The sequence below is a fragment of the Mchenga conophoros genome, linkage group LG5, assembly GCF_057382185.1.
Source record: "Mchenga conophoros isolate Kocher_MC1m ecotype Shallow Benthic linkage group LG5, M_conophoros_male_GT1.1, whole genome shotgun sequence".
NCBI classification, from domain to species: Eukaryota; Metazoa; Chordata; class Actinopteri; order Cichliformes; family Cichlidae; genus Mchenga; species Mchenga conophoros.
The window spans coordinates 19,730,084-19,749,496 of NC_140530.1; the positions used below are offsets into that span (position 1 = coordinate 19,730,084).

The 19,413-nt window shown below is 39.8% G+C and overlaps 2 protein-coding genes across 4 annotated transcripts; one reads left to right on the top strand and one right to left on the bottom strand.

The window, feature by feature from the left end:
* Nucleotides 1–693: 693 nt before the first annotated feature.
* LOC146574372 (RNA-binding protein 5-like) lies at nt 694–9,669 on the bottom strand. 3 transcript variants are annotated; one of them, XM_085273981.1, is made up of 25 exons: nt 9,392–9,427; nt 9,197–9,300; nt 8,474–8,523; nt 8,224–8,392; nt 7,967–8,110; nt 6,841–6,910; nt 6,465–6,538; nt 5,691–5,774; nt 5,538–5,598; nt 5,374–5,439; nt 4,619–4,779; nt 4,419–4,516; nt 4,154–4,241; nt 3,738–3,855; nt 3,552–3,655; nt 3,312–3,432; nt 3,088–3,179; nt 2,785–2,979; nt 2,550–2,699; nt 2,262–2,333; nt 1,995–2,174; nt 1,748–1,822; nt 1,541–1,641; nt 1,286–1,415; nt 694–1,105 (listed from the first exon to the last, which is right to left on the bottom strand). In XM_085273981.1, the coding sequence occupies exons 3-25, from the start codon at nt 8,488–8,490 to the stop codon at nt 980–982; spliced, it is 2,496 nt and encodes an 831-aa protein (XP_085130107.1). In that variant the 5' UTR covers nt 8,491–8,523; nt 9,197–9,300; nt 9,392–9,427; the 3' UTR covers nt 694–979. The 3 variants fall into 3 exon arrangements, with proteins under 3 accessions (XP_085130107.1, XP_085130108.1, XP_085130106.1); XM_085273982.1 differs by lacking the exons at nt 9,197–9,300; nt 9,392–9,427 and adding an exon at nt 9,535–9,669 and having other exon boundaries at nt 2,262–2,330; XM_085273980.1 differs by lacking the exons at nt 9,197–9,300; nt 9,392–9,427 and adding an exon at nt 9,535–9,669.
* Nucleotides 9,670–10,743: 1,074 nt separating this feature from the next.
* On the top strand, nt 10,744–18,496 carry emc3 (ER membrane protein complex subunit 3). Its single transcript, XM_085273983.1, has 9 exons — nt 10,744–10,984; nt 11,385–11,552; nt 11,644–11,701; nt 11,805–11,898; nt 16,854–16,958; nt 17,063–17,144; nt 17,260–17,339; nt 17,468–17,550; nt 17,650–18,496. The coding sequence occupies exons 2-9, from the start codon at nt 11,398–11,400 to the stop codon at nt 17,776–17,778; spliced, it is 786 nt and encodes a 261-aa protein (XP_085130109.1). The 5' UTR covers nt 10,744–10,984; nt 11,385–11,397; the 3' UTR covers nt 17,779–18,496.
* Nucleotides 18,497–19,413: the final 917 nt, after the last annotated feature.

The window sequence follows — 19,413 nt, forward strand, 5'->3', positions numbered from 1 at the left end:
GCCCCCCTGCTCCAGCAGGTCGCAGAGAATGGGGGTGAGAGAAGACTCCAAACCTCCCTCCACCCGCTCATTGTAATGTTGATGCATGTGTGTTCTAAGGTGCATTTAAAACTCAGGAGGGCTTGGAGCTACCTGCCAGAGAGCAGCAGGTAAGCGCATGGTCCCTCCTGCTAGCCCTCAATGTCTACGTGTATTTAAAATTGAGAGGTGGGCAACGATGCCAGGGGTGGGGTGTACACCCTGATGGTACTTTGGACTCCGTGTATCGTGCCCACCCCCAAGATCCTATAGAAATGTTGAGGGGTTTTTTTAGGACGGTGTTACCCTGTGAATCACAGAGAGGATTGTAGAAATAAAAGATGAACTTTGCACAACAGGAAGATCACCATTTGTCTTGTATATACTTTGACAGCTCAATAAAGCCCCAATGCATCCAACTCCTACATAAATTCTTGAGCATGCAGGGATTTACAACACACAGTTAAAAATAAAAGTGCAGTAGCTGATGTTAAAGTGGTAAAATTAACTCCAAATCGACTAAGAGTCTGTGTCTAGCATTTAGACCTGAGCATAGTAATTGTCAAATCAATGTGGGACTAATAGGTGAGAGGAGCTGACTACACCACTGCAGATGCAAACATGACAAGAATAACCCTCATTGATCAGGAGAAAAAAGAAAAATCACACAAGAGCTTGTGCAGGTTTATTTAATCACACTGACTCTTAGAGGTTCTCACAAAACAAAGCTTCAGAGGTTCTACATCATTTTTATGTACAAACAATATACAAAATGTACATGTAAAGTGCACTGAAAACAAACAAATCTAGCTTTAAAAAGCTAAATTTTTCCTAAATGAACAAGACAAACTCCAGTTAAAAGTTTGTACAGGTGGAAAAATCTCCTGTATGTTATGTGTTCAAATCCTTTGTCCACATGATAAAGATTTCAGAGCACAGCACAATCACCTTCCTCCACAGTTCACTCCATCTCTGTGAAGCGTGCAAACATGGCTTTACGCACAGCATCCTTGTAGGTGTCAGATGGTGAGAGTTCATATGAGCTTCCTTTAATGCCCAGACCGGTGCCTTTGGTCCTCAATGAAGCCTGTTAGGAAAAGCAAAGACGATTATAAGAGATGACATATTAGACACAGGTGCCCCTCAGGCAGCAGTGCTAATTGCTATGTGGGCAGAAATTAGCACGTTGGCGCGCAGATTCCATCTGTTAAGAGGATCTGGCCAGCAGACAAGGGGTAGTTTGGAAGACAAAAAAAAGTCTGCTCACCGAGATGGGAACGGTGATGCCTTGTTGGTGACGTCCCAGACCTTTGCCTTCCTGCCAGCCCATCGCTTGCAACATCTTGCTCCCGATATTATCACTTGTTAAACCGTCTTTAGTGGGCTGCTCAAAGTTTCTGATGATGGTGAATTACAGGTGTTAAAAAGGTCCAATTCACATAAAAATAATGAGAAAAAGGAGAAGATATTACTAAAAGTTTTCATAGACTGTTTGCTGTGAGATTAAACTCCTCCCACTTACACTGTTGGGCTTGGTGCTTTGTAAAATTTCTTTTTAGGTGCAGGAGGTTCAGGAATACCATACTTCTCCCTTCTTTCTGCAGCTCTATCTCTGTATTTCAGCTGTTAAAAATCACAAGAAAACTTGTGTTCTCATTCAAATTTCTTTCTTTCTTTTTTTTTTTTTTAAATAACAGAGACAGAAAGATGACATTGTAATGCAAAATACCTCAGCCTCCTTCCTCTCCAGCTCTTCCAGCTCCATTTCTGAAAGCTTAGCTCTTCTTTCAATTTCCAAGTTTTTCTAAAAGAATTAAAAGTAATTTCATGGGCGAAACGCGAGAACAAAATAATCACTGGCACGAATAAATGCAACCTCCATTTCCTGTGAGGTACAGCATGCTTTGAACAGATGGCGCAGCCCAGAATATTCATAGCTGCTTGCACATTAAACACCCGCTGTTTGCCATCCTCACCTTGTGTAGGTCAGAGAGCTGCTGGTGACGCAGCAGAGCGTCTTTGGTGGGGAACTGCCGCCGACACAGCAGACACACCATCCTCTTCCAGTCGGTCATTTTCCCCTCCTCATCGGCTGCTCGGTCTGAGCCGTTGTCATCTGGGTCGCTATCCCCATTGTAGGCAGCGACCAAATCACTCTAACATGAAAACAGACAAAAGAAAAAGTGTTAAAGGATTTATTTTTACTAATAAACAGGAGAAATAGCTGCAAAGTTACAACAAACCTTAGACGAAATCTCATCCTCAAGCTTGATTTGTTCAGTCATGAGGGACGGCATCTCAAAGCTTCCGATCTGCTGAAAGGAACCAAATGAAGCCCACGAGTAAAGACCCACAACATATATAATCTCATGATTAAAAGATATTCAGTGACTCGTGACGATAGAAGGAAAATGTACTTTCTAAATATAATATTCCAAATCAGTGTGCTTCTCCAGTTAGAACCTACCCGTACACCACTGCACTGATCCAAAGCACATCATATTTATTCTTAATAGTTACTGTTACACTACCTTCTTCTCGAAGAGGAAGAAACCTGCATCTGCAGCAGCAGACTCTTTTCTGTCTTCATCCTTAAAAGATCCTAACCCTTGGGCAGTACTCTTAATGCTTTCTTTTTGCTTATTTAAGCTTTTTGCCCAACGCTCCATGTCCTTTGCAATCTGCAATTTAATAATGCCAAAAACATTATTTCAAAGACGACCTAACAGCTATTAACAGGATCAACATCTTGAGAGCAGCACTTACCTGTTGTGCGGACTTGTTTTTGGGCTTTTCTTTCTTCTCTTTTGCCTCTTTACCGCCTGTGCTTAAAGAGGTGGCTGCAGAGCTCGCTGTGGACGCTTGTTCTGTGTTTGTGCCGGATTCACTCAGTGCAGGGATGTACGCCTGCTTCTCGTTGTCCCAGTAAAGGTACTGCTGAGTCTCTGAGTTGTAGTAGTACTATTGATGACAAGCAGAAGACAAAAAAATGTGAACAGTGTATTTAAAATAAATACATATGCTGCATGGCATGGGTTCTGCACATGCAATAAGATCAAGTGCACATACTTGGCTGCCAGGATCATAGTACAGGCCAGTCTGTGGATCGTAATAGTAACCTGAAGACTCATCGTATTGGTACATGGAGGTGTCAGGAACAGCTACAAAAACAAAACAAAAACATTGAAATAGAGGCAGATATGAAGCAAAACCTTTTTTCTATCTTCAGTTTTATCATCATCATCTCTATCACTCACACACAGAGGAGTATTTCTGCAGCCAACTCCTCTCACCTGTTGTGTTAGCAGTCGATCCGGCACAGATCGTTGCTGCAACAGTGGAAGATGCTGGTGTTGTGAGTGATGTGGTGCAAACACTAGCAGCCTGTTGGGCTGCAACAGCTAGTGGATGTGTCTGAGAGGTAGGAGAGGGGGGAAAAAAACCCTGATGAACATTTGGATTCAACACAGACAGAAATCACATTTGAGTAGCATTTTTTCACCCCAAAGACGCCACATTAATACACTTCCTACCTGAACAGCAGGCTGACTGATTATGATGGGGTGGTAGACCTGAGCTGCCTGGGATAGGACCACAGCTGTAGATGCGGGGATCACAGACGCCATTCCTGGAGCCGCTGGGGAGAGTGATGATGAAGTCAAGAATCTCAACCTCGGAATAAAACCACCCCAAATTTTTGCGAGTGATTCCTTGTTTACCTCCAAGCAATCCATCTCCAACGACAGGAACCAGTCCTTCAGGCTGCTGTGGCCACATGTTTGCATAACTCTCTGGAAAAGCGATCTGATCTGAAGTTGCACCTGAGCTTTGCTGCAACTGAAAAGACAAAACAGATATGTGACGTCAGAAACAAAATAAAGCAACCCAAAGTAGAGCAACTGTATCAGCATAATGCAAATAAATTAGTTAAGTCAATAAATCCTTTCCTGGATTTTGATGTTAGGCTCCACTAATCAAGTATTGTTTTAATTGACAATAAGATATAAGAGTCCATGTAATTTTAATCAGTTCTTAATATCGACAATAGCACTGTAGCTTTTTGGTCCATTTCTTTAAATCCCTCAAGCCATAGAAGCTCACGTTTTCTACTTAGACATGGTACAGTCTATGGTACCTGACTGGATGACCACTGAGCAGCAGCAATGGCTGTGCTGGCAACAGAGAGAGCGCTGGCTCTGATCCCCTCAGGCGGCACTGAGTCTCTGGGAAAAGAATTATGTGTAAATTAAATATAAGCTAATGCAGAATGAAAATAAGACCCCGATTTGTATTTTATTATATTCTAGGATCTCAAAAGGTATGTACAGTATATGATGAATATATGACGAATATAAAACAGGCTGTCTAAATATATGTTATGTATGTGCGGAATTACACACTTTCTAGCACTTTTGGCAAAATCCACGCCGACAGTTTTCCCATCCAGTTTCAGAGGTGGCTGAAGGCTCTGGAGAATGGTGAGCAGCTGAGAAGCCTCCTGTAGAAAGACATAGAGCCACACTGTCTCGACACCTCCGCTAGAAACACACCAACGTACACTATAAAGTCATACTGACTGCTGAAAAATAAAGCTACGCACCAGCGGGGATGAGAGCTGGACAAAGGCGAAGCCTCGGTTCTGTCCCGTTTGCTTGTCTTTGATGAGGCGGACGTTGTTGGTGGACAGGTTGGCGTGCGGTGCCAGTAAGTTCAAAATTCCATCAACAGTAGAGAGAGAGGCAATGTTCCTCAAAATGATCGCTGTGAACAAAAAGAAAAGTCATCAATAAATGTCTCTATGGGAACGTGCAATTTTTCAGTAGACCAAAAGGAAAATCAAGAATATATATATTAAAAATGCTCTTAAAAGGCATCAAAATTCATATAAAAACTACACGCAGACATTATTTCATTTATGAAATGTGACATAACTTTGTTTACTGCCTTATTGCTTCTGTATTTATTTGCCACAGTATTAATTTAGTTATTTTAATGTCTTCCCCATTCTTTAATATCTAATTATATTACTACATATTTATTACTTGATAGTATTACTTTCAGAAAGGTCAGCTAAGCGCTTCAGTTTTTCAGTAATCTCCCAACTAAAAGCAGGCGTTTGCTCCTGACACTGATCAGCAGAAAGCTGACCTCATGACATCACACTCATTCACATGAAAAAGCAGAAGTTGCCCCAAAAAAGTGGAACTTAATTACTATTAATTTAAAAAGAAATACAGAGAATACATAAAACATGATTATTAAATAAAATCTAATAACATAAAGATGATTACATTTATACCAAATACATTTTTTGTTTTGCACTCTTTCTGTCATCGATGAAAAACAAACACTTACTGTCTCCACTGTATTCTCCTGGCTGTTGGCACTCGACATTTAAACCATTTACACCAGTAGAGTCACCTACAAAGAGCAATGCCAAAAAACATCAGGCAGGATATATAATGAACTGCTCGTTCTCACAGAGAGACAAAAAACTCATCTTAAGGGGGAAAACTCACCAACTTTTGACGCGCCACACCTGAAACACTTCAGCCTCTTCCGAAAATTGTACAGACCACACTGCAACAACCGTCGATTGTGTATTTTTGTTACAATAAGCAAAAAGAAAAAAAAGAGTAATATTGTGGGATAAGTTCAAAGATAACACTCACAGCATTGCAAAGCCAGTTTTCAAACTTCTGTTTCCTGTTGCTGTAATGCACTGCGATGGTTTTCCCCTGGATCACCAACTTGTTCTGTGAAATAAAATAAAGACAAACAAACAACAGTTACACCAAAATACGACACGTCTGAGCCAAAGAGGCAAGTGCTGAGATCCCAGTGCTACCCCACCCAATGAGTGAGAGCAGAGGGAACAGGAAAGAGTGGCTAGGTTTTAACTTGTTGCTTAGATGGGGGTGTCTCAAGGACAAAAAAAAAGGAGCAGAGACGGGAAGAGAAGTTCAGAGAATGAGGGATTGAGTGTTTGGGACCGGAGTGCTGCCAGCCCGTCCACATCTCACTCCAGTCTTCGGATAATAAATGGAGATGAGAAACTATCAAAGTGACAGAGCTGGAGCAGAATGTGCAAAAAACCCCGGGGCAGTCGGTACTAAACAAGTCCACTTGCTAACAGGAAGCAAACTCTCCCTCTTTTGTAAGCTTTAAGAGAATAAACTTAAAATTTGTAAGAGAATAAACCAAACAAATGTGCATTTTTACAGTGGTGTTCACAGAAAACAAAAATTCAATAATGCTGCTATGAAGCATCACCAGATGTGTGATATCTGAAATACTACATCTCAGATATCACAGATCTATGATCAAGATTTTTTGGCTAAATACAAACAAATTGGGCTTTTTGTAAAGTGCCATCATTACTGTACTGGTTAATTTGGGTTCTAATCTCCAAGAATATTTCTAGACTTGGTGATTGTTGAAGCAACCTGATTGGTCTCCATCCATCGGGTAGAATCTTGCAAGTGATAAAACTCCACGAAGGCGAAACCTCGGCTTATACCTAGAGACAGCATTCAAATATAGACGGGAGGCGTGTTAGTCAAAATGCTTTGGTGCAAAATTCAAAGTTACAATGGGCTTGCACGGCGGCGGGGATGTTTACAACATCATGATGGTAGAATTTACATACCCTTAACTTCTTACCTGTCCATGTCATCAAATCAGAATTTCTATATGACACAAAGAACCCTACGACAATATTTAATTTTCTTTTTCCAGGGGTTGTAATAAAATAGGAAAGATGGGTTTAAAGATCAAGCGCGGAAAGGAACGAGGAACGTTCCTCTGAAGAGTATCGCTCACCTGTCCTTTTCTTCATCAAACGTATGTCCACAGGCTGTGGTCCCTGTAGCTGCTCCAGAGCTGTATGCATCTGCAAAACAGAAGCAGACGTGAGACTCATCAGAACACAGATCTTCTTCCTACTTACTGTTTCCTTACTTAAAACCATCTTTCTGGAAACTGGTTGTGAACCATGAGGTACATGTTCCCAATTTAGAATAACCAGTTAACCTAAGCCCAATAACTGTATGTCTTTGGACTGTGGGAGTAAAAAGTACCTGAAGTACCCATAAAGAACCCACGCAGACTCATCATGAAAATGAATATCATGGTAATTTTGGGCTTTTAAATATTTTTTGGACTCTCCTTTTTCCAGGGTCCCAACCAATATAATTTAAATAAATTTTAGCAATTCTGCCAAGAAAATCGGTCAAAAATTCAGTTGGAATTATAACAGAAGCTTGTTGATGGCTTTCAGAAGTGTCTGGTGGAAGTGACATCTAGTGAAAATCTAAAAGAAATTCAAACTTGTGCACCAAAGTCGTGTATAAAGTTATTCAAAATGTGTGCTTTACAATCATTCCACCCTGAATGTTATCGGCTCAGCCCAGCATATCCTATCACAATCCAACATCATACAGACTTTTTACTAATGAGCAGGTAGTTTACAGACTTACTAATGTCTGCGTTGGGAATGTGTGTTCTCACTTTCGCCTGTGTCAAGTGATGCCTGGTAAAGTTTAGGGCAGTTTTTAATCTATTATTTGACACATTGTTGACATATTTGACACATTGTTGTACTTACCAACAAGACACTATTTTTTTTTCCTTTTCCCAGTGTATATTAATTATGACAGATGTCAATCCCCCTCTCCAAAATGCTCAGATTAACACCTGGATAATTCCATATAGGGAAGGGAAAGATGGCAAGGTGCACAGTTGTACACACACACACACACACACAAAGGTCGTGAAGTGTTGCTGATTTCTGTGCCAAAGTTTTACACCCATCCTGTGACAGTTTACAGCTTTGAACTTCTTGCAAGAGATTCCTTACAACTCGTGAAAAAGTTATATGATATACAGTTTGGTGTGTTTTTTCCTTTAAAAAGCATGAATGCCACTGAATGGTGAACTGTGAGCTTACATCATCTTCTGTGACGTGGACAGGGAGCCCCCTCAGCATAATCGTTTTGCTCTCCTCCTCCTGCTCCATTCTGTAGTCCTGCTCTGGATATTCACCATCATATTCATCATCAGATCTGCTGCTGCTGCGTCGTTTTCGGCTCCTCTGTAAGAGAAAAAAATATATAATAATGTGATGTTTAACTTCAAAGACAACAAATTCAGTATCACTCTGATCAAGACGTACTTCAAGCCGCAAAGGAATTCTTCTCCACTTACCTCTGGGCTGTCTTGGTCCCTGCGTTCATCACAGTAGTCTTTGTACCTATCGTGGACCCAGCGTCGATCATAATCCTTTTCCACATCTCTGCTTCGTTTTCCATAGCACTCTGGATCGTGTTTGCGCATATCAGAACCATATCTTCCAGTACGTTCACTACGACTAATCCTGCAAAAGCACCAGAGACTTAAATATATGAGCACATGTTCAACGTGTTCCTGACCATCACAAGGATTATGCGGACTTCACCTTCTATCAGTTCCCATGGTTTAGTACAGCACAAGCGTTTGTGGACAATTCTGTGGAAAGATTTGGGGGGGGAAAAAATTATTAGTACTAACTGTTACTAACCATTTCAATCAATGTTTCGTGCAATGGTGTTCTTTACCTCTAACAGATCATGGTTCAGTGAGGATATATTACTAGTTTTTCCATTTAAAAAAGGAATATTAAAACTTTTTGTAATGTACATATAACCTACATAAAAATAATATCGTTTTTCATGACTATGATTTTCTTTTCCAATTAATTATACATTTTGATTTTTATCCCATAGAGTGTAATAACAGTTGTCAGCTTGTCTCTCTCATTTATCAAATCACATTCTGGTGAAAATATGAAGTCTCCAGAGACACTGTGGACCAAATATATGTCACTGCGTTACACAGACTGTGGATGGAGTTTGCTCACAAACGTTTGCCGTCAAAAGATATAACACAACCCTCATTCTCGCACTTTACATATGCGGTCAATAGGCTAGATAGTTTGTGTGTGTCTGTTTGACATAAAATATGTCTCACAATTGCAAAGAAACACATAGTATTTGATACGTCTAACCACTTTAACGTTCACTTGTAACATAATAAAACAAACGTGTAATATGTTCATTACACGTATTACAGCTAAGCAGAAGTAGTTTCATACTTAAAAAATATATTAGTAATTATTCCACTGTAAAATGGGTCAACTGACCAGCAACATAAGAGGATTAAGTAACTGGCGTTACGTAACATGAGTTGAGCTACGCTAAAGATGAAAGGCAGCCAGAGATGTCACAGGCCTGATCTTACTCATAACTGCAGAAACACAAAGCACATAATATGGAGATTAACTGAGGACATTAATTGTGTAATTATATAAAACAGGCTGATTTTGTACTTTGCTTACAGGCGCTAACACAGCAAGGTCACTTTAGGGCTCGCTGTATGCTTGATTGATACGTCTCATGGATGCTGTAGCAAAACGTAAGCTTTATATAAATAAATAACCGGAAGCAGATATAAAATGCAGTTTTTGTCAGTTTTACATACCGTTTTAATAAATCACCCCCCTACACACGATGACAGCTTGATACTCAAAACCTTTCTAGAAGCTTTTCCACTTGTTCCGGTCTGTAGCGACAAGAGTCTTCTTCGTTTTGACTTCACCTTTTAAGAGCATTAAAAAGCATTTAAGTGAGCATTACCGCCACCTACTGGTTATGATCCTTTACAACAAGGTGTCCCCTAATGCGGTGCATTAAAACAGTAAAATCGGTTTCTTTTTTTGTTTGTTTGGGTTTTTTGTTTTTTGCATATTTTGCATACTTACATGTGTCAGATCAGCAAAAAACAAACAAACAAAAAAAGAATCTGACAAACCAGAGTAAATACAAAATACAGTTTTTAATTGATGATTTCATTTAATGACAATGCAGAAAAAAACAGACATTCTCCTTCCGGATTTTCTGGTAGAATTCATGGCTTCATAAATTACACCAAGTTGGCCTGAAGCAGCAAAGCAGCCCCTGACCAACAAACTACCACCACAAAGTTTGACTGCTGGTACGATGTCCGATGTCCTTTTTATAAAATGCTCTATGATAGGATGTAACATGACTTAAACCTTCTTTTGTCTCATCAGTCTACAAAATATTTCCCTAGAAGTCTGGGGAATCATCAAAATGGATTTGGAAAATGTGAGGTGAGCCTTTGTGTTCTTTTTGGTCAGCAGTGGTTTTCTTCTTGGAACTCTCCTGTGGATGTCGTTTTTATGCAGTCCCTCTATTATTGTTTAATTATGAACACTAACTTTACACTGAACTTACTATTTATCATTAGGCCAGGTAGACTTGGGTAACCCCTTTGCTTAAATTAACAAAACCCTAGTTTAAAGACTGAATTTTGTAATTACTCTGGTTTTATTTTTGTCTACTATTAACATTTCTTTGATGATCTGACACATTTCAATGTGACAAATATGAAAAAAAGGAAAGAAAAAGATGAATTGAGGGATTGTACAGTGCTGTGAAACAGTATTTGCACTATTGCAAGTTGTCATTGAAGACACGAAAAACATGAAACAGGAAAATCCGAAAGACATATGTTAAGCCTTAAATAATGTAATAATGTAATATAGTAAATAAAAAGGTTAACCATAACCTTTCGGATGTGGTGAAGGATGACATGCAGAGGGTTGGTGTGACAAAGAAGAAAAAGCAAAATGCAATGCGTACATCCCCGCGAGGTGGCGCTGCAGTCCCAGTGATTGCGACGCGGATGAGCTGCAGAAGCAGAAAATCTTCCTCATTCCCAGAGCCAACGCAGAGCAGTGGTCACAGTAGTGGATGCGAACCGTTAGAAATTATATAAGTTATTTAACTACCTCACACGGTGCATGGGGTGTGTCTGTCGCCGCTGGGGAACACACTAGGAGCGGCGGTTGCTGTGCTGAGACCACTGGCCAGCTCTCATCTACAGTGACCCATACATCCAGAAGCAGGTAGCCACCCGGCTAATGTTAACATTAGCACTCCGCTAGCGTCAGCTTTCTTAATCCACATAGCAGTTTTATTAAATAAAGATGTTGACGCTTTCAACATATAGTTACCACACAGCGAAGATGAACTCAAATGGTGTCGTTTAACTGGATTTTCTTAGCTCAGTGTCAGTCGCTAATGTCACGGGCGCTGGCTAGCTAACCGGAGGACCTGACAGCCCATCCCTCTAGCGTCAGTCTCAGCCCGACATCAGCTTCTCTTTTATTTATTACAAAAAAAAGCATGCTGGTGTCTTCGGTTAAGCAGCTAGACTTGTTTTCTGTTTGCCGTTCTTATTTTTGCTTTGTTGTTGTTGTTGTTGTTGTTGTTGTTGTTTATTTAATTATTTATTTTTCCTGTCAGGTAACCAGACAGAATGGCTGAGCCGGAGCTTCTGCTGGACTCCAATATTAGACTTTGGGTGGTGTTGCCCATTGTCTTCATCACTTTTCTGGTTGGGGTTATACGGCATTATGTATCTATTCTCCTTCAAAGTGACAAAAAGCTGACATTAGAACAAGTTTCTGACAGGTGCGTCATACATCATATCTAATTATAAACCGAATCACAAGGAGGAAAAACAATGCTGAGCTCATATGTGTGACTTTTTCTTCAAATCCAGCCAGGTACTTATTCGGAGCAGAATTCTCAGAGAAAATGGAAAATACATTCCCAAACAGGTAGGCTGCCTAAAGTGAGTTGCAAAGTTGAGTGAGAACTCCAATGTATTTGTTTACTTGTATGTGCTTTGACTATATCAGTGATTATTTCTGTGTGTTTTAGTCCTTTTTGATGAGGAAGTTCTACTTCAATAACCAAGAAGACGGATTCTTCAAGAAGACCAAGAGAAAGGTTGTCCCACCCTCTCCAATGACAGGTGAGACTTTTTTCTTTTCTTTCTTTCTTTTCTTTTTTTTTTTTAAATAAAGAGCAAGCTGTGAAATTGTAACAACTTCTAATTTCTAAAAGAAAAAGTAGTTGTTTAGTATGTGGCTGAAAGACATGGGACACGAGCAGTGTTTTCACAAATCTTTTTAATAACAGATTCTCAGAATTTCCACTTAAAGCTACGGCTGAGTCCTGGTAAAATAATTCATAAAGAGTCTTGGCTGATTACACAACTCCTTAGGTGGAAAGTGAGTTAGGAAGAAGGTTAAGAGTTTCTGAGGCAGAGGAGGAGAAAGTGCTGGAGCAAACCAGAACAGCACAATACAAATTTTTCTCTTGCCTATTATTATTATTATTATTATTATTATTATTATTATCATCATCATCATCATCATCATCATCATTATTATTATTATTATTATTATTATTATTACTACAGTCCCAATCAAAAGTTTAAGACCACTTGATAGCAGCCTGTTTCAGTTAAGCATTGTTTTCAGTTTTGCATGCTCAAAAAAATGTTTAGTCTCACTCCCATTTCTTGCATGTTGAAGCTCTACTTGGAACCTTGCTAAGATCCAACCATACAAAATGTTTTTTTTGTTTTTGTTTTTTTTTTGCCTTACACATGGTCTTAACCCTTGTGTGGTGTTCATATTTTTGTTACTCAGCCAATGTTCATGGGTCTGGTGGACCCGCTAGAGTTTTGGCTTTCCAAATTAACACTATCAAACAATTTTATGTTAAATTACTCAACAGATGTTTACTTCATCCCAATTACAAGACATATGAACAGCAAACATGGTTAATTTTTTCCCTTTACCTTTGTTAGATCACATTTATGAATTAATGTGCTTCTCGTTTTTTGGGTTTTTTTTATAAAATGTTATAAAAAAATAAATCGGTTATAATCAAGTGGAGTGAGTGGAAAGACACAACACATTTACACGTGAAGCAATATGTTTCACAACTAAATGGGATCAGCTGCTCATCAATGGTGACATTAGGCCCAGGGTAAAAAACAGGGGGAGGTGGTGCACACACTTATCCCACACTGTCCTGATGGCAGCTAGCTTGTCTCTCTGCCGTCGAGCTGGTCTGTCGTCTCGGTTATCAAAACGGATAATCCTGGAAATTTTGTGGAAGTTTTTTAGAGACATTGATGCACGGAAAGGTTCTTGCCAGTTTCTGCATCCCACAGGGATTCTGTGGATTCCCCTTTGGACCTGAAAACTCCTGCAAGGATGAGAACCCCAAAGTAGGCCTTTGGGGTTCTTAGATGAATTTGGTCTATCTCCTTCCACCTCTCTCCAAAAACACACCATCCTTCTAGATTACTGCAATCCAGAATAATTTTCTGGATGGAATCTGGGATGAAAAGCTCAAATGAAGACTTGATGTCCTGCACATGAGTAACTGTCAGCCGTGTTGGCCCTGGCTTATCACAGTAACAGCTCTGCAGGGTGGCTCATTTCTTGGGCAAGAAGACCATTCAATTTCACCAGTTATTGACATCCATATTTCTTCACTTGCTGTCTGGTGGGCTTGTTCTGGTCCTGGAGCTGGCTGCAGATGGGGTACTCGTCTTCGTTTTGTTACTAAATGGTGCTCAACCTCATCCTCTTCTTCAAAGTCACTGTCAGACTCTGAATTTTCAGAAATGTGTAATATTCTGAAACCTCTTTGTCAACATCATCATCCGAAGCCCCTCTCTCTTCCAAAATCAGTTGGATGGCCCTCGCAGCAGATAATCTTTTGCCATCTTGATCAGTTGTGATAAAGAACCACACTGGCAAAGTCTTATTTATAGTATTATGCCCCTAATTTGCAGGAGGGACAGGGTATGAGAAAATAAAATTTGGATCCCTCAAGAAAGAGGGTAAAATGTGCGGGAATGTAAGAGCAAACTGTGTTGATAGTTGAATTTTCAACAATGTTGCAACTTTGTGCGTGAGCAGGAGGGGAAGAAAACACTATCAGGAGCACCAGAAAGGAGGAAGACAGAGTATGGGAACATAGGACCTACACTTTCAACACTTTTATTAGACCTGGGTCCAGTGGACCCGATCACCTTGTATGTAATGTAAATGTGTGGCGGGAGGTACAGTATGAGGTCATTGAAAATTAGTTCGGATTTATGTTCTTCACAGAAAATAAGCCAAAGCCAATGAATTTCAGGTTGAAAAAAATAATTCATTGTTTAATTTTTCTTTTGAAAAAAACTGAAAACGGGTCTCACAGACCCGAACACCATACAAGGGTTAAATTTTTTGATCGGGACTCTATTGTTGTTATTATTATTTATTTATTTTTATTATTAGTATTAGCATCAGAGATGGGCAGTTTAGCTTAATTGTCCATCCCTGCTTTCAAGGTTCAAACATGACATCGGGGGGGCAGTAAAAGCATACTGAATGTACAAAGCTGTCATACCAATATTTAAAGTGTGTTGATTGATTCATAACATCAGATGATGTGGCTGCAAAGAGCATTACTACTTGTCTTGTAATGTAATGCAGTTATGGTAACATATTATCAGTGATTACATAACCGCAGAGCTCATTGGTGTGTTTTTGTGTGTCATCCAGTACTGAAAGAACACAACAAAGAGGAAGGAGAAGTATGAATGAAAATGTTGACCTAATGAAACGCTGCGGGTTAGATCCTGCACATTTGTGGTTGATCTCTTTAGAAGTAGCTCAAATCTCTAATCTAGTTCAATAATGCCATCGTTTTTAGCTGTGATCAATACAAAGATATGGAAAATGCAACAATGCAGTGGTGATGACTCAATTCTATGCAGCCTTCATCAGCGGGATGATCACACAAATAGCAAGAGGGTCAACTGAATGTCCTCACTGAAATAAAATTTTTTAGACCCTTTTTAATCAGGCCCTGTGAGAGTTTTACTAAGTCACTATTAAACTGGGAGACAGTACTAACATTTTTTCTCGGCCAAGTGGAGAGGTCTCAGAAGATTCTCGGCTCAGGTGCATAGTTAAAAAGTCAAATAAAATTTTATTGTTATTGAGATAAATGTAAAATGTAAACCCCCAAAAAGTCTTTTTTCAGATGGCTGAAATGTGACCATGCAAAGTGTTGTCTCATAGTGTTAAACCAATCTGCATGAAAAACAAAGCACAGCCTAGAGCAGGACTCTTCAGCAGACTGACTGGGGATTCATGCAAACCCCTCTGAAACCCTACAGCACAACTTAAAATGCACTTCCCTGGAACTGTAACTACACAACACATCCACACAGCCCACAACTATTATGCTTGGCTCGTTCTGCACCGTCGATTCCTCCTGTACATTAACTTTTTCCACTGCATATTTTTTGAATTTAACAGTGAGGCAATAACAATCATCATCTAATTATAAAGAGAAGTTACCAGTATAATAGCATCAGTATAAGGACTCCCACATGTCAGCAAATTCCTGGAGGGGGAGAGTGCTGAAACTATCAGGATTGATATGGGGGAAATGTACAAAGAAGTGGAAAGACTAGAGGGACAAATAGGTTTGGCTCAGGGAAAAACTAAAACCTGGTTACCAGAAAGCATTTTCTTTTTTTCTGTTGACTTGGGACTAGGGATGGGTATCGTTTAGGTTTTATCCGATACCGGTGCCAAACCGGTACTTTTGAAACGGTGCCGGTGCTTAAACCGGTGCTTAAAGAATGGAGAACACAAAACTGGTCCAAAAACCTCTTATGTTTAGCTGTTTTTTTTGTAAAAAGATAACAATGTTAGCCTTTTCTGCAGCTATAGGGCATATATGGTATCACTCTTGGCTGGAAGCAGTGCTTAATCAATGGAAAAAACACAAACTTTGTCCAAAAACCTCTCATGTTTAACTGTTTTCCACTTTTTCTTTGGTCATTTTAGCCTTTTTGGCCAGGGTGAAGGGAGTATCTGCCATCAAACAAGAAGACAGCCGCATGTAGCTATGATGATGTTTGCTAGTTCACCTTACGTGCATTAATGTAATAACGTGGTTAGCCTACTCAACATAAATTACACACGAACAACATTAAGCTACTCACGCAGAGAAGAACGGCTGCTGCTGCATCATCATCCTCATCATTTCTGCTACACTGGCAGGGCTAGGGGCCAGGACTCTCCTCTTCGTGTTTTTGGGGGATGTTGCTAACTCCGGGTCCGATAACAGGCAACCCACCCGCAGTAGATGTGCCCGGTGTGAGGTCTCGCAGCAAGCTATCAAATACAGCGCATTTCTTGGCTTTTAAAAAAAACCCGCTATGCGTCGCCAGGTGTTTCATCGGATTTGAGGTGTTACCTCCTTTGACAGTCTCACAGTATCAGCTTAAAGCACTTGTTGCAGGCTGCTGAGTTTTCATATTTTGCTGTGAAGTACAGCCAGACTTTTGACCGCTTTGCCTTGGTCATTTTTAATCTGTAGCTCTGCTCTAAAAGAATGTACGTACCTGGCCCCGCCTACTATCCTCGGAAACGTAAAATGATTGGCTAGAATCTAAAATGTATCACAGCTCAGGAAAAAAAAAAGCACCGAAATGTGCGCTGCTTTTCGGTCTGGTTACTACCGTTTATGTCAGAACCGGTGCCATCAAGGCGCCAGATACCGGTACCCATCCCTACTTGGGACTGCATGTAAAACACCAGGACACGACCACACTGTAGTTAACACATAACCACACACAAGGATAAATGTCTGCAACTTACGTAGGTGACGTCATAGACTCTACAAAGGTTCCCCACAGAAGTCTACATCAGCCTTAGTTCTAGAGTACATGGTACCAGCATACATACTGCAGGTTGGCCAACCAGCAACTTAACACCTTGACACCTGTCTCTACATCAAGAGTGAAGCTGGATCTCCTACCAATGTGCAAAAAGTATTTATTAATATCTTTTCAGTTTTCTGGCGTTTAAAGTTTTTTCTTTACCCATAAAATGTTCACAGATCCGAGCATGCTCACAGATATGATGAAGGGCAACGTAACCAACGTGCTTCCCATGATCCTCATCGGTGGCTGGATCAACTGGACTTTTTCAGGATTTGTAACAAGTAATTTATCTCCCTGACCCACACAAAAGCAAGTTTGCCTTTGTCAAGATATCATTTAAATAGAAATTACATGCCGATGTTCTGCTTGTGCTTCCTTCGCACAGCTAAGGTTCCCTTCCCTCTCACGCTGCGCTTTAAGCCCATGCTGCAACAAGGAATAGAGTTGCTCTCATTGGATGCTTCTTGGTAATAAAGCAAGATACTTGGACTCATACTGCACCACTGATTATTTATTGATATGAAAATGCTTAAGCTAGTGTGTGATGACATTGTGATTTGTTTGCGCGTGTGTATTATGCAGGGTGAGCTCAGCATCCTGGTATTTCCTGAATGTGTTTGGACTTCGAAGCATGTACTCTTTAATCCTAGGCCAAGATAACGGTAAGTGGAGTCTTTCACAAAGTTGAAATTGGTTTAAATGTTAAAACGGATAATTAGATTACATCATGTGACTTTAGTGAAAATGCCCACATACTGATTGTGTTTGCTTTGTGACTGAATGCCCACAGGCGCAGACCAGTCGAGGATCATGCAGGAGCAGATGAGCGGTGCTGCCATGGCCATGCCTGCAGATACAAATAAAGCTTTCAAAGTATTTATGTCTATAATTAGTTGAATTAACTACAGAGGGGTTGGGGTTGGTGGCATGGGGCTTTGGGAATTTCATGTGCTGTTTGTTTTTGATTTTTAGGCTGAGTGGGAGGCACTGGAACTGACTGACCATCAGTGGGCGCTTGAGAATGTAGAGGATGATCTGATGAGCCGGGAGTTGGACTTTGATGGCATGTTCAGCAAGGAGCTGCCAAGCGGAATCTTCTGAAGGCCTAATCACTTCCTTGTTGGAGAATCCAATTTGAAATTTGATTATTTCAGGGATTTGTTTTGGGGTTTTGTTTTTTGTTTTTTTTATCTGAAACCACAAAACTGGGACAAATCCCTTCATATGCAAAGTTTACATCGTGTAATTTGTTGTAGTGGTCTTTTCACTTGTATCTACCTTCCATTCCTGTCCTTAAATGAACTGAAATGAACACAAATACACTGGTTCTACTGCTGCCTCATGCATAATAGGGAGCCCTGCTTTGTTATTTCAAAGAAAGGGCTGTTCTAGAGAAATTACATGATGGGGTTTTTTTTGTTTTTTTTTTTAATGTGTTCTTGTTGGCTTGAAACTGAATGCAATCATAATGCCATTAAGTAATAGAATCTGAACTGCCTAGTGCTTCTTTTTCCTAATGTCGTGCACAGCTAGATTAGCTGTCTTCATTTTGTATGTGTCATTTAAAAACAAAATAGTACATAAAACAGTTTTACAGGTCAAAATGATCTATATTTAATAATGCTTTAACCATCCATCATTGCTCATATTTTAGATTGCAGATAGAAGCAGGTCCAGAACAGGTTAGGTTTGTTTGTTTTGTGGCAGGGGAAATGTTGAGTTTTGTCATCGAGATATTGTTTTTGAAGTATGTAGACTGTTTATTTTGTAATTAACTCCCTTGTGTTTTGTACAGTATAAAGTCTGTTTTGATTCAAAATAGTTGTATTTGTTTTCCATGTACACTAACACTTTTCAAATATGAAGAAATAGATGTTTTTGTTTTGTGCTGGGTTTTTTCTTTTTTGTTTCTTTGAATAATAGCGTTCAGTGTAAGGGAAGAAAAAGCACTACAGCTGAATATTCAAATAATACACATGGCACATTCATCCTCAGTAAAGGATTTGAATAGATACCGTGGACATTAACGTTACTCTTTTGTTGTCAGTTTTCCACAATACAGTGTCTGCTTCATTTACCTGGGTTAGGATGATTAGTAGTAAGTTGAATTTTTTTTAAATGGACAAAATGTCACTCAAAAGTAAGTTGTTGTCTTTTAATTATACTGCAATCTTGTTTTAACAGCCTGTCAGTCATGTTTACATTGCATAAAGAAATGCAGGCAAGTGAACAAATGAATTGAGGAACATGAAGGATGATCATGCTTGAACACAGGTGTAAAATGTAACGTAAGCATCCAATTATGCTCTGTGGAAAACAAAGGGGTCCGAAGTGTGCCAAGGAAATATTCCCTACACCATCAACACCAGCCTGAACTGTTGATATAAGGCAGGATGGATGTAGTCAAAATGGCACAAAAGAAGAAAAAGTGACTTGAAAGAGGCTTCAGTCACAAAGCCTGCTCAACTGGGCAGTGTCGCAGTAAGAACTGTGACCAAAGTGAAATCTGGATTTCGATCTATAGAAAAGACAAGCGATTAGAGCTGTGAAAAGGCTACATTCATGACCATGTCCCTTAGGGAAAAAAGTGCAGTGTCTATGAATGGAGTCATTTGATCTCATCTCCATGAGCCTTCTGCTTGACCATTTTTGATTGCATGGTACAAAGACTGGGTATATAATGGTGGCTATGAAATATTAACTTCATATATAAAATACATTTCAAGATGTACTTTT